At 54.6% G+C, this 12,896-nt stretch overlaps 1 protein-coding gene across 3 annotated transcripts in view; it reads right to left on the minus strand.

The window, feature by feature from the left end:
- Window positions 1-58: 58 nt before the first annotated feature.
- The window catches only part of FGFR1 (fibroblast growth factor receptor 1), a 46,500-nt gene continuing 33,662 nt past the window's right edge, over window positions 59-12,896 (minus strand). For all 3 annotated transcript variants that reach the window (XM_059384028.1, XM_059384027.1, XM_059384025.1), the window contains 13 exons: window positions 11,226-11,349; window positions 10,091-10,281; window positions 8,001-8,145; window positions 5,881-6,077; window positions 4,668-4,813; window positions 4,351-4,472; window positions 3,826-3,936; window positions 3,133-3,323; window positions 2,274-2,396; window positions 1,946-2,016; window positions 1,494-1,631; window positions 1,260-1,365; window positions 59-1,151 (listed from right to left, as the gene is read on the minus strand). In XM_059384028.1, the coding sequence (XP_059240011.1) occupies window positions 975-1,151; window positions 1,260-1,365; window positions 1,494-1,631; window positions 1,946-2,016; window positions 2,274-2,396; window positions 3,133-3,323; window positions 3,826-3,936; window positions 4,351-4,472; window positions 4,668-4,813; window positions 5,881-6,077; window positions 8,001-8,145; window positions 10,091-10,281; window positions 11,226-11,349 (1,842 nt within the window). In that variant the 3' untranslated portion in view covers window positions 59-974. The remainder of the gene's footprint in view (window positions 1,152-1,259; window positions 1,366-1,493; window positions 1,632-1,945; window positions 2,017-2,273; window positions 2,397-3,132; window positions 3,324-3,825; window positions 3,937-4,350; window positions 4,473-4,667; window positions 4,814-5,880; window positions 6,078-8,000; window positions 8,146-10,090; window positions 10,282-11,225; window positions 11,350-12,896) is intronic.

Genomic DNA, 12,896 nt, shown 5'->3' on the forward strand with positions numbered 1-12,896 from the left:
GGCCCAGGAGGTTCGCTTCTTTCCAGCTGACATCCTCTCCCTTGTCACACAGCCCATATAAAAATGAAGCAGCAGCAATTTTTATTGAGGGACCTAAACTGAAAATAGGTTTAGAACATAATTTAAAAAAATAAAACAGCAAAAGTAGCAAAAAATATATGACCTTTTTAAAAACATTTTCCTTTTTTTTTTCTTTTTCGTTTTTTAATATATAGCAACTGATGCCTCCCAGCCACCAGGAGCATCTTACCCAAAGGGCAAATCTCTGGTAACGACCCTTTTAAAAAGACATGTAAATATATACTCAGATTTATACACTTTGTGTTTTCTTCATAGCTATATACAAAGCCCCCAAGCGTGGGGCTGGGCCCCAGGGCCACGACTCTGCTCCCAGCCTTCGCCTCCCCATCCTCTGGTACCAGGTATTTGGTCAGCAAAGCAAACTAGTATTAGAATTAATAAGCCCCTGGCACCATCTCTCTGGAGCAGAGGCCACCTTCAGCCGAGGCCTGGAGCGCCTGACCTCCCCTTGCTACTGCTGTGGCCCTGAGGACCAGGCCCCCGCCACCAGAACTCAGGCTTACAGGTCACAGGAAGCAGACAAAACCAACACAGGAAAGCTTGGTCCGCTCTTGCTGGCATGTCTGCTCACCTCCCACTCCCCAGCCTCCAGGCACTGCACCAAGGTGGCGGGGAGGGGTCTTGGTCCAACATGTGGGAGGGCACGAACTGGCCGGGAACAAGGCCCTGCCGCTCTGCTCCTCTCTCTCACAAGCAGGTTGTGAGGAGGAGGAGGAGGAGGAGGAAGAGAGGCGAACTCGGGGGGGGGGGGGGGGTGAAGGCCTCCAGTAGGCAGCTGGCTCCTGCCAGCAGGAAAGGGGCAAAGGGGAAGGCAGTGAGTCCCGCAGGGAGGGGTCAGGAGGTGAGGGTTACAGCGGCCGATGGAGTCTGGGCAGGGGGGATGGGGGTGCTAGTCAGCGTCGTTTGAGTCCACCATTGGCAAGCTGGGCTGGGTGTCGGGGCAGACAGGGTTCCTCCGGCAACGGCTCATGAGAGAAGACAGAATCCTCCCCTGAGGAGCAGGTAGAGCTTCGGGTGTCAGGAAAGCTGGGAGAGTACTGGTCCAGGGGCACAGACAGGTCCAGGTACTCCTGTGCAAGGAGAGACAGAAGATCTGGCACTCTCCTCCCCACGGCAGTGCGCACTCACAGAGGCGTACCTGGGGGACGGTGGCCGAAGCTAGGATAGGACAGCCTCACCTGGTTGGAGGTCAAGGCCACAATGCGGTCCAGGTCTTCCACCAGCTGCTTGAAGGTAGGTCTCTGAGAGGGTACCGCATGCCAGCAATCCCGCATCATCATGTACCTAGGAGAGGACTGTCGAGTCAGGAAGGGAGGACCCAGGCAGGGCCGCTTTATCTAGCTAGGCCCCTCTCTCCCTCTGTTCTTCCCCCAGGGCCTGGCCCAGGACCTCAGGCATCCTTCCACGCTTACAGCTCATTGGTGCAGTTACTGGGCTTGTCCATCCGATGACCCTCCTTCAGCAGCTTGAAAAGCTCCTCCACAGGCACGCCAGGATACGGGGAGCCTCCCAGAGTGAAGATCTCCCACAGGAGCACCCCAAAAGACCAGCTGTGGAAGAACACAGAGCCAGCATGTCTTAGGGGCACAGGACGAGGCCAGCCCAGTCTCCCCAGTGGCGCGTCACCCTGACCCCACCCTCCCCGAGCACAGACGCTTACGGGGAACGCGAGGGCCAGCGCTGGAGCTCACACCGGCCTTCCAACCTCTACCAAGAGAACAAGGTAGGTGGACATATCCAGTGTTTTGTTTTGCTCTCTCCGAGAGGGAAGCAGACCCCTGTCAATCCAGAGGGACACCCAGGACTTTACTATGCTGCAATGTTCTATCAATGTATCCCTGGCAACTGCCACTTTGAAACTCACACGTCACTCTGGTGGGTGTAGATCCGGTCAAACAAAGCCTCGGGGGCCATCCACTTCACAGGCAGCCGGCCCTGTAAGTGACACAGGGAGACTGCGGGTAGCCCAAGCCCCGGTGATGCGGGGACAAGCGGGGTCGGCAGGGGGGTGTGGTTGGGGGGCGCACACACGGGACCAGATGTGGGAAGGAGGTCATGTGCTTGGTTCGTCCCACCCCACCGCCTCTCAAGTAAGGCCACCTGTGCTGGGCCCCAGCCCAGAGATGAAGTAGGAGAAAGCCCAATGGAGTCCTGGGCAGAGGACCCATGGCCATTCTGTCCTCAGCACTTACGTTGGTTGTCTTTTTATAGTAGTCGATGTGGTGGATGTCCCGCGCGAGACCGAAGTCTGCGATCTTCATCACGTTGTCCTCGGTCACCAGCACATTCCTGGCAGCCAGGTCTCGGTGTATGCACTGTGGGGAGCAGAGGCCGGGGTGTGGGTGAGGGGCCGCCAGCCGCCAGCCTGCCTGGGGGCCTCGGCTTCAGCACCCGTGCTGCCCTGTGCCACACGGGGCCTCCTCCTCTCGCCACACCACAACCCCTGGATCTTTCTAGGCCGCAGTTGGGAGGTCCCTCGCTTCCACTTTAAAGGAAGCCATCGAGCACCTCCAGCTCCAGGACCCTGAATTACTGGAGCAAGCCCTCTATGGGGCTCTCCTGCCACTCCTCCCAACTCATAGCTCTGGATTCGCAACCAGGAAGGCTGAACCTGGATGCTTCAGGCCAGCCAGCGTAGGAGTGTGCTCTCGAGCCCTGGCCCCCAGGGGCAGGACATCTGCACTGCGCTGGGGCTCAGACAAAGCCTCCGTTTACTGAGTACCCACACTGTGCTTCACACCATCACACAAGACTCCATCCCACAGCAAACGGCATACATCATTCTTTCTTTGTGTTTGGAGATCTAGAAGTAGCTGCCTGGGCCTATACCAGTGGCAACACACAGATCTGAACCATATCCAGTCTGACCCGAATGCCATGCCCTACACTGGCTCTCCAGAACCTGACGTCCCTGAGAGCCTAAGAGAGCACTGGCAGGCACGATTCCAGACACCTCCAACCCCACCAGAGGACGCAAAGTCATAAACTGGAGTACGTGGAAGGCTCTGTTCCCACTCCTGCCTCACCCAGGGGAACCCTCAGATGCCATACCTTCTTGGAGGCGAGATACTCCATGCCTCGGGCCACCTGATAGGCGCAGGATACCAGGTCCTTGGAGGAGAGCTGCTCCTCTGGGTTGTGGCTGGGGTTGTAACAGTACTCCAGCCCGGGGGGCCTCCGGGCCTGCAGGTACTCTCGTAGGTTGCCTTTGGAGGCATACTCCACGATGACGTACAAAGGACCTGGGAGCGCAGGCAAGGACTTGCCATCAGGGAGGGCAGGCAGGTGCTTGGGCTCAGGTTCACCCCTAGGAAGCCCCACCCTCAATTGCATACCACATGTTTGTTCCCTGCACCTTTAGGGAGCCTGGGAAATTCATTCCACTACCCCAAGAAAGCTAGGGAAATTATTCTTCCCAGCGTACTCCAGGAAGCTCCTGAGCAAAGCTGGGAGTGGGGCTGGGGCTAATTTAAGCCATAGTGACTCACCTGGTTCTGCCCACACACCATGTGTATGAGTCTAGATACCTGACTTCTCAGACGAATGCCAGAGGGCATCAGCCCAGACCCTGAGCGGTAACTCCAGCTACCGCTGAACTGGTCTCCCCTCTTAACCCCCTTCCCTAAGCTTCGCTGAAATGCCTGGTCACTGATTATGATCTCCCCGAAACACGCTGTTATTCGACGGGGAGGCCCAGGTTCTCAGCAGAGCCCCTGCGCTGACTGGGGCTAGCTTGGCACCTACCGTCTTGCGTGCAGGCACCCAGCAGGTTGATGATGTTCTTGTGCTTCCCGATCATCTTCATCATCTCCATTTCCGAGATTAGGTCTGACAGGTCTTTCTCTGTTGCATCGGCTTTACACACAAACCAGGAGGGCACGAGACTCAGTTATTTGGAAGGGAGCACAAGAGGAGAAAAGCGAAGGGAGGGGGTACGGGGTGGATGCCTGAGGAGGCCCTGATCTCAGGGACTTGCTTCTTTTTCCTCCCCATTTCACACCCCAATCGATTTTCCCTTCTCTCTTACGAGAGCTGTTGGCAACACGTGCTAGGGTGTGGGGCGGAGGACGGGTAAGAAAAACCAGCTACCTATGGTATCTAGAATAAACCCCTGACCGCAGCCCAGACTGACGTCAAGAACAAAGTGAGAATGTGGCCATGTGGCAGGTGTGGACCGTGACAGGGCGCTGCACAGAATGGTGGCCCAAGGCCCACAGTTTGCCTGGACAAGGAAGGGCTTGTTTTTGCAAGGACAGAGACATCACTTACCCTTCAACATCTTCACAGCCACTTTGGTCACACGGTTGGGTTTGTCCTTGTCCAGTCCAATGGCCTCCGCCAACACCACCTGCCCAAAGCAGCCCTCTCCCAGGGGTTTGCCTAAAACCAGCCTTTTGGAGCAAACAAAGGGTGATGTGAGATGGGGCTGATAAAATTTCCGCCTTGGAGGGACATCCCATCTCCAAATCTCCAAATTCCACCCAACTGAGAGCAGAAAGCGTCAACTACTCTTTCTGGATGCATCTGGTACACCTTCGCTCTGAGCTGGGGGGTGCTTCCTCTGAAGCTGAGAGTTAAAGTATTACCTATCTCGCGGCAGCTCCCAGCGAGGGTCTTCGGGAAGCTCGTATTCAGAGACCCCGGCCAGCATGGGGGTTCCACTAGAGGAGAGCCGTGAAGGCCGAACCAGCAGAACCCCAGAGTTCATGGATGCACTGGAATCCGCAGACACCTACAGAGAAGCGTGGGGTCACCCTTCTAGCGAGAATGGGGTGGGAGGGGAGTGGGGGTATTGAGCTGCAGCCGATTTCCACAACTCCCCGTCAGGGCTTTCCATCAGTGGCAGGAGTATGTGTCTGTTATTTGACATTCTTTCTCCAACACAGAGTGGCAGAAAGACCACAAGAGGTCTGAAGATCTAAGTTCAAAAACAGATTTATTTTTGCCACCAGCTACCCTTTCCACTCACCTCTAACAGGAGCAGACCAAATCTATCTCTTCCAGACTGACATTTTGTAACCTATCATTGCAATCACAACTCTACTCTTGACCCCATTCTTTGTGAAAGCCCCACCTCAGATTATGCATCCTTCCCCCATTTCTGAAGATTTTATTTATTTATTTCAGAGAGAGACAGCAAAAGAGAGCAGGAGCAGCAGGGAGCGCGGGCAGAGGCATAGAGAGAAGCAGGCTCCCTACTGAGCAGGAGCCCAATATGGAGCTTGATCCTAGGACCCTGGGATCAGGACCTGAGCAGAAAGCAGATACCTAACCTACTGAGCCACCCAGTTATCCAAGACTATGGATTCCTAACTCCCAAAGTACCCTCCAGAATCAGCCCAGCTCCAAAGGAATGTTCCCTCCTTTCACACGCCTTCACCCTCTCTGTTCCATTTCCTTGGACAAGAGGAAGGTGGCATCCAGGCACCTGCCTCAGGTCCTGTCCTCTCTATCTCTGTACCTCTAACTGGCCCTTAGGGACCCTTGAGAAGTGCAACCAGAGTTGCACATTCAGCCCAGGTAGGACCTTCTCCCCATCCATGTGTCAGGTGAGCAGTGGGCTTGCAGCTGGGGTATGGTGGGCCCCGAATTCATGGGCTAGAGCTGCTTGGAACCCAACCCTGGAGCACTTGGGACAGTCCCCTGCCCCTGGTCCAGAAGCTAGGAAGCAAAGCTAGAAGTGGCAGGTTGAGGATAGAAGAGAGGGCAGGGCATCCGAAGGTCCTGGAGGAGCTCCCGGAGGGCGCAAGAATAGAAGGTGATGCAGAGTGTGCAAATCCCCTATCTACTTTCTGTTACCTGTCTGCGCAGAGGGATGCTCTTGGCCAGCTTGTGCACGGCCATCTGGCTGTGGAAGTCGCTCTTCTTGGTGCCACTTTTCATCTTGTAGATGATGACAGAGCCCACCATGCAGGAGATGAGGAAGGCCCCTGTGCAGTAGATGATGATCTCCAGGTATAAGGGCGAGGTCATCACCGCGGGCCTCTCTTCCAGGGCTGAGTCAGTGTGAACAGGGTATTAGCAGGCTCTGGAGGCCCAGATCACCAGGGTCCCAGCTTCGTAAGAAAGACCACCCCCACCTCCTTTCGTCTGAGAATTTTCAGGGCAGAAAAGAACCAAGCCAGGTCCCAGCTAGGACTGAGGTCTGGCACTGAGCAGATCAATCAGCTTGTGATCTCTGAGTCTTCCTGATCCTGCTTGAATCCCCCAAGGGGGATGGACTAGAACTATCTTGCCACTTAAGGCCCATCCTCATTCATTCAGGAGCCTGCCTTGCTCAGCTGGACTGCTGAGATTGCCGGGGACCAGGGACCCCACAAGGACTTTCTCAGTCTCTTCCTGGAAACCCGGTCCTTCTCCGCAGGGCCCCAGCACTACGTGTAACCCCTGGTACATGGGACAGAGGAACCACTTAGGAGTCTGTTGAGCCTGACAGCCCAGGGGCATCTTCTCCATTTCCATGTGCCACAGCACCTGACATACAGTAACACATTGTGAGTTCAAGGAGAGAGAAGAGGGAGGGACCCAGTCTGTGTCCTGGGTCCTTGTCTTCTGCCTGTGCCTCCTGGGTCAGGTCAGACACATAAATATTTGTACCTAGCTAAAACACAGGCAAAACTAACTTCATTTCCCACCATGTCTGGACTGCTTGAGATAAGCATGTCCACTTTGCTGTGCTTAAGGATTCTACTCAGGCCCCAACTCCTAAAACTGAAGCAGGAAATTGGAGAGGAGGCACTGTTTTCTTCTCTTCTCCCACCTTCCATTTAGAATTCAGCCTGCTCCCACAAAAGCCCATCCAGCTGAAACCCCTGTTTCCTTATGCACGGGGGACAAGGAGGCTTCCCGGACACCCCTTCCCCACCAGCTTGAATGCCCCTCTTCCTTGCATGGCTTTCTTCTAAAGAAACCAGCCAGCCACAGAGGCAGGCACTCCAGGAACCTCCCCAGAGAGGCACCAGTGTGACCCCAGATGGAGCCTGAAGGAACCCCGGAAGCCCAACAAGGAGGCAGCAGAGCTGGTAATAGGAGGAAGTGTTTCTGTTTTTCTCTCTCCCCAGTATGGACAAACGAAGACAATCAAGTGGGAGCACACACGGGACAAAGACAGCGACGGGATAAAAACAGAACACTTCTCTGCCTCAAGCAGGGGTCAGACCCTGCTGGCCAGGCAGGGCAGAGGAAGAGAGAGGGACGGAGAGGAGGAAGTGTCAGCACTGTGCCCAGACCCACGTGCAGGACACTCTGGAGGCAGTGATCACCAGCCCCACCACCTGAGCAGGCTGTAGGCTCCTTCCTTCCCAGCCCAGCACACACACCTCCCTTCCGGGAGCCCAAGAGGATACATGGGCAGCACCGAGTCCCCTATGGCCTCCAGAGTCAGGCCTCACTTAAAGCTCCACTTCCCGCATCTGGGTGGATGGAGCCTCTCCTCCCGAGATCAGAGGACAGCGGGGGTGCTGGCCCTCTTCCTGATAAGCAACAAGCCTCTCTTTCAGAATGCCTACATCTGGTTAGAGGAGGAGGCCCAGGCCTCTCTTGAGACCTCTGGAGCCAGCAAAAAAGGATCAGACTAGTTAGGGAAGGCTGCTGGGCCCAAGGAGGGAAGGAGCCTACCCTGCATGAGAGCCCAGGTTAGCTCCAGAGTCCACGCATGCATTGCATTGGCCAAGGGGGAGAGCCAGATGCGGGTATGCAGGTGGGAGGCCTCTGTGTTCCTGCAAAACGAGGACAGCTCCTGGGAGAGCCGAGGGGATTCGACCCTCAAGCTTTCAGACAAATTGCCAGGGCCACCTGCTGGCCCCAGGAGCCCACCCCTCTACCTCTCCCGGCTCTGTGTCTCCCCCAGCCCCACAATGCATGCTCCCCCCGTGCCCATGGCGAGGGCAGGACATCGAGAGGAGAAGTACAGTGTATACCTTCCAGAACGGTCAACCATGCAGAGTGATGGGACAGTCCGATAGAGTTACCCGCCAAGCACGTATACTCCCCTGCGTCCTCAAAGGAGACATTCCTTAAGTGGAGCACTTCCATCTCTTTGTCGGTGGTATTAACTCCGGCAGTCTAGAAGAGACAACGGAAGCAAAATGGACAAGCACAGGACATGAGACCTCTCAGAGACACACAGAGAAAGGGAGGGAGGAAGAGAAGGCGGGGGGGGGGGGGGGACCGGAGGAAGAAATGCTCCCCAGCGTCTCCTTTGCAACAAGGAACAAACAAAAACCACCAGGCAGCGAGACCTGTTAGAGGAAGACAGTGAGACCCTGAGGGGGGTGCTCCGCAGACTTGAGACGCCGCTGGCTGGTTACGACCCTTCACCAGATGCTGGCAGCCCCTGGCCCGTCCAAGCATGCGGGCGGGCGGCGGGCAGCATGGAGAAATGGGGCCCGGCGGCGGGGGCTGTTTGGTTTCAGGTAGAGAAAGTCAGAAGGCACACACAGGAGGGATGGATGGGTGCTGCGGTCACACATGCGCACACACGCGCACGTGCACACACACACGCAAACGCAAGCACAGCAGCCTGCTGGTTTGCAAGGGGACGCCCAGCCCCTTCTCTTCTCCACCACTCAAACCTCCGTCTGCACTGCTGTTCAGCACACGGCCAGACTGAGCCCACAAATGCACACACAGCTGAGGAGCACACACAAGGCACAGAGGGAACAGACACCAACACAGGACCGAACCAAAGCAGCCTCCCAGGCCGAGTATTTTTCCATGGCTCTGGGCTCTAGAAGTACAGCAGGGTGACAGGGAGAGTCGGGTGCTGGCTTCCCCATCTGCCCCAGCAGCGTGGGGCCTGAACCACACTCCCAGCACAGGGCCCCATCCAGCTCCCCATTACCTTTTGCCACAGGTCTGGTGACAGTGAGCCACGCAGACTGGCTAGCTTCACCAATATAATTGGAAACCTTACACACATACTCCCCGCTCTGGGCCTCTGTCACATTGAACAGGGTCAGCACCTCCGCATCCGAGCTATTAATCCCCGAATGCTAGAACAAACCAACGACAAGCCAGTCAGTGGGACACACACTGAGACGTGGCCAGACTTCGCTCCCATGTAAGGTTAAGGCAGGCCCAGGGAGCTGAGGCAAGGGAGACGGTAGTGAGATTTACCATCTTTCCCTTCTCAGTAGGACAAAACTGGACTTCGAAGGCCCAAAGCATCTGACTGAAAAAATAAACTTAAAAAGAAAATGGCTGCCCCTAGTCTCACGTTGTATCTGTGTCAGGCCCACTTGTCTGGGTCTAGGGCAGGGACTCTGAAGGGAGCCAAAAGCCAAGGGCCAAGGCCACGGCCTTGTTCTCTGACACAGCGGTTTCAGCACCGGTAGTGAAGAGAAGGGATGGCCGTAAAACTCGGGGAGGGCCGAGCCGGGGGAGGAGGAGGTCTAACTCTAGGACCAGAGTTAGCCAGCCCCCGGTTACGTCTTGTTGCGAGATGCACTGGGGGAATTAGGCAATTACCTTCCCTGGATTAGAGGAGCATTCGGGGACAATGACAGTCTGGGAGTGAGGAAAAGGAAGAGAAGGCCATTACTCCTGATGCTGTTTATAATCTACCTGCAGCCCTTGCTTTTCCAACACTACTTAAGAGTCGTGCCCTTATCGTTCACGCACTCGCCAGAAAGGATGTGACTTGGGCGATAGGGTGGAAGCTGGGAAACGCTTGCTGGAAAGGCTTTGGTCCTGGGCAATGGAAGATCAGGAATCCCAATGCCTTCCCTGAAAATAGCTGAGCCAAAAGCCTGAGCAAAGTCACTCTCATGGCTCCCCAGAAACCAGCAGTGGCCTCCCCATCCCTCAGTTCCCACTGCAAGGCCACTCTGTGACCTGTCACTAGCTCTGGGGAATGTGGCTAGATCCCTATTTAAAACGGAGCATGTGCCTGAAGGGTAAGTGATGCATCCCAGTCACTGGTACTAAGACTGACCATAGCCACTGGGGACCAGGGAGATACAGGTCTCCTTCCCAGCACCCAGCCCACAGGGACCGGGGTCTAGATTACCTTCAAGATCTGGACATAAGGCAGGTTGTCTGGACCAATCTTACTCCCATTCACCTCGATGTGCTTTAGCCACTGGATATGGGGCTGTGGGTCACTGTACACCTTACACATGAACTCCACATTGCTGCCCAGGGCCACCGTCTTGTTGGCAGGCAACCCTGCCTGCAGGATGGGCCGGTGAGGGGACCGCTCTGTGGAGGAAGAGACAGGAGAGACTCATGAGGCCCTGCCTTGGCCCGCTTCTGGCTGGGATGCTGACAGAGGGCGTCCTCAAGAGAAGTGAGCTCCCCTTGGCTTTTCCAGTGAGCAGAGAGTTTCCAGTCTCTGTCAAGCCTTAGCCCCATAACTCTGAGCCGGGAGAGGGAAGAAGCTCTTCCTCCGCACGGCCATGCATCCATTTTCACAGGCACCAGAAGTCTCTCCTGCCTTAAATGGAGACCCTATCACTTTGGTCACACCCCCAGTCCTCCCTAACAAAAATTACAGAGAGGAGTTTAGACTTGCTCCTGCAAGTGTGGCCCAAGAACAGCACACTAGCAGCACTCAGAGTTCACCAGCAGTGCCGAATCTCTGGTCCTTTCTGGCTGGACCAGAAGATTCTCTTCATGCCATATCCTCAAAGCCAAGAAAGAATGCTGGTGGAGCAGCTCTTTACCCTAAGGTCTCTAGAGAATGAGGGTCTGCCACAGCAGACCACCGAGAGCCGTGCTGGGCCTCCTCGAGTTTCCTGCAACGCCCCACAGTCGGCACGGGGCTGGGGTCCGGCACTACGGAGCCTCCGTCTGCTCTTCTGTGGAGCAGGAAGCATCATGCCGACCTCGCAGGGCCCGTGAGAACTGCCAGGGCCCAAGCCCCCACCCTTCAGCAGACTGTCCACGAAGCAGCAGCCACCGGAATGCCGTGTGACCCCCACTCTGGTCACCCCTCATGGGACACCAGCCACAACACCTTTCACCTTTCAGGAGCCAGAGCAGCATCCAAGCCTCTCAACTAAATGCACAAACCAGGCACAAAACCGGCTTCTGGTGACAGAGCTGACCGATGTCTGTGCCAGCCTGGACACTCCGGCCATGCTCTCCAAGCCCTGCTCGGTTTCCTCGCAGCTCCTTTCACCCTGTCGCCGGGGCCTTCTTACCCACGACGTCGAGCTGGTAGGTGTGGTTAATGCTGCCGTATTCATTCTCCACGATGCACGTGTAGTTGCCCTTATCCGAAGGCACCACGGAGTCCATTATGATGCTCCAGGTGGCGTAACGGACCTGAGGGGAGACATGCCAGAGCGCTCCACTGCGGGTCTGGAGGAGAACGGAGGCAGAAGCGCCCGGTGGCACTTACCCTCCAGTCCCAGCCTGGGGCCCCCTGCGGCATGTGGGCCAGGACAGGGCAGAGACTGCCCCTCTACCCCGCCCCTGGTCCACGTGTACTGAAAGAACCCATCAGGTGCATGGGCAGGCGGGTATAAGGAACTCTGGACATCCGCCTGCAACAGCCAGGGCCACCTGCCCTCTGACCTACGTGTTTCCTGCCTTCTCCCAAATGCCCCAGGCTCCTCCCACTCTGCCCCTCCCGGAGTTCAGCCCAGTATGCCTCTGCCCTCTTCTTCCAAGAACCCTCTCCTCCTGCCCAACCTTGGGTCAGAATGGTTCTCACTATCCCTCTGGGCCCCTGATCACAGCCCACTTTTTGTGACAAGTGTTCAAGGATGCATGCCCTCCTGTTAAGACTAGAAATTCTCTGTGGTCAGGAACACTGCCTTGCACACAGCAAGTGTTGCATAAATTACTTTAAAATGTTTCCCTATTTTTCCTGATCTCTGCTTTCCTTTTCTTTTTGAAGTTTTTTTTTTTTTTTTAAAGCAATCCCAGGGTGCCTGGGTGGCTCATTGGGTTAAAGCCTCTGCCTTCGGCTCAGGGGATGATGCCAGGGGCCTGGGATCCAACCCCGCACTGGACTCTCTGCTCAGCAGGGAGGCTGCTTCCCTTCCTCTCTGCCTACTTGTGATCTGTCAAATAAATAAATAAAAATCTTAAATAAATAAATAAGTAAATAAATAAAGCAGCTTCTACACCCAACGTGGGGCTCGAACTTACAACCCTGGGATCAGGAATCGCACGCCACCAACTGAGCCAATCTGCTTTCCTTGTACAAGATTAATGGCAAAAAAGCAGCGAGGTGAGATGGGGCAGAAGGGTGATCAGAGTCTAAAGAAGTGATTAAGGAAGAAGAAGTTCTTCCTAGAGACGTAGATGGGCAAAGGATGCAGACAGACCATTCACACAGCAGGAAACAAAAATCGCTCATTAATACATGAAAATCTGAAGTCTGCTAACAAGCAGAACAATACATAAGAGAAGAGTGAAGTACTTTTCTCATCAAAGTTGTTGGTTCAGGTATGGGGAACTTGCCATTCCCATTGAACTAATTTTTTCTTTTGGGAAAGTAATTCTTACCATAATAAAATAAAATTTAAAAATAAAATCACATTCCTGCTCATTACATCATCCTCCATTAAAGCAAATATCACAATAAATAAAATATCAAATCTTCCTGAAGTACTTGGAACTCTACTGCCCAGTACACTCTCTGGAAAGACATGTGTTCAGGAAAGTTCATGTAAAATGAAATAAATGAATGAGTAAAATTACCTAATTACTGGAGGAGAAAAAGGTGATGCAAAATATGCATGAAGGGCTCAAAAAAAACTCTTATACTTGGTCTAGTAACTTCACTCCTAAGCAATCTTTAAAAACACGAAGATTTATGTACAAAGATATTTACCATAATGTGATTTACATTAGTGAAAAAC

Source organism: Mustela nigripes, chromosome 18, assembly GCF_022355385.1.
Source record: "Mustela nigripes isolate SB6536 chromosome 18, MUSNIG.SB6536, whole genome shotgun sequence".
Classification (NCBI taxonomy): domain Eukaryota; kingdom Metazoa; phylum Chordata; class Mammalia; order Carnivora; family Mustelidae; genus Mustela; species Mustela nigripes.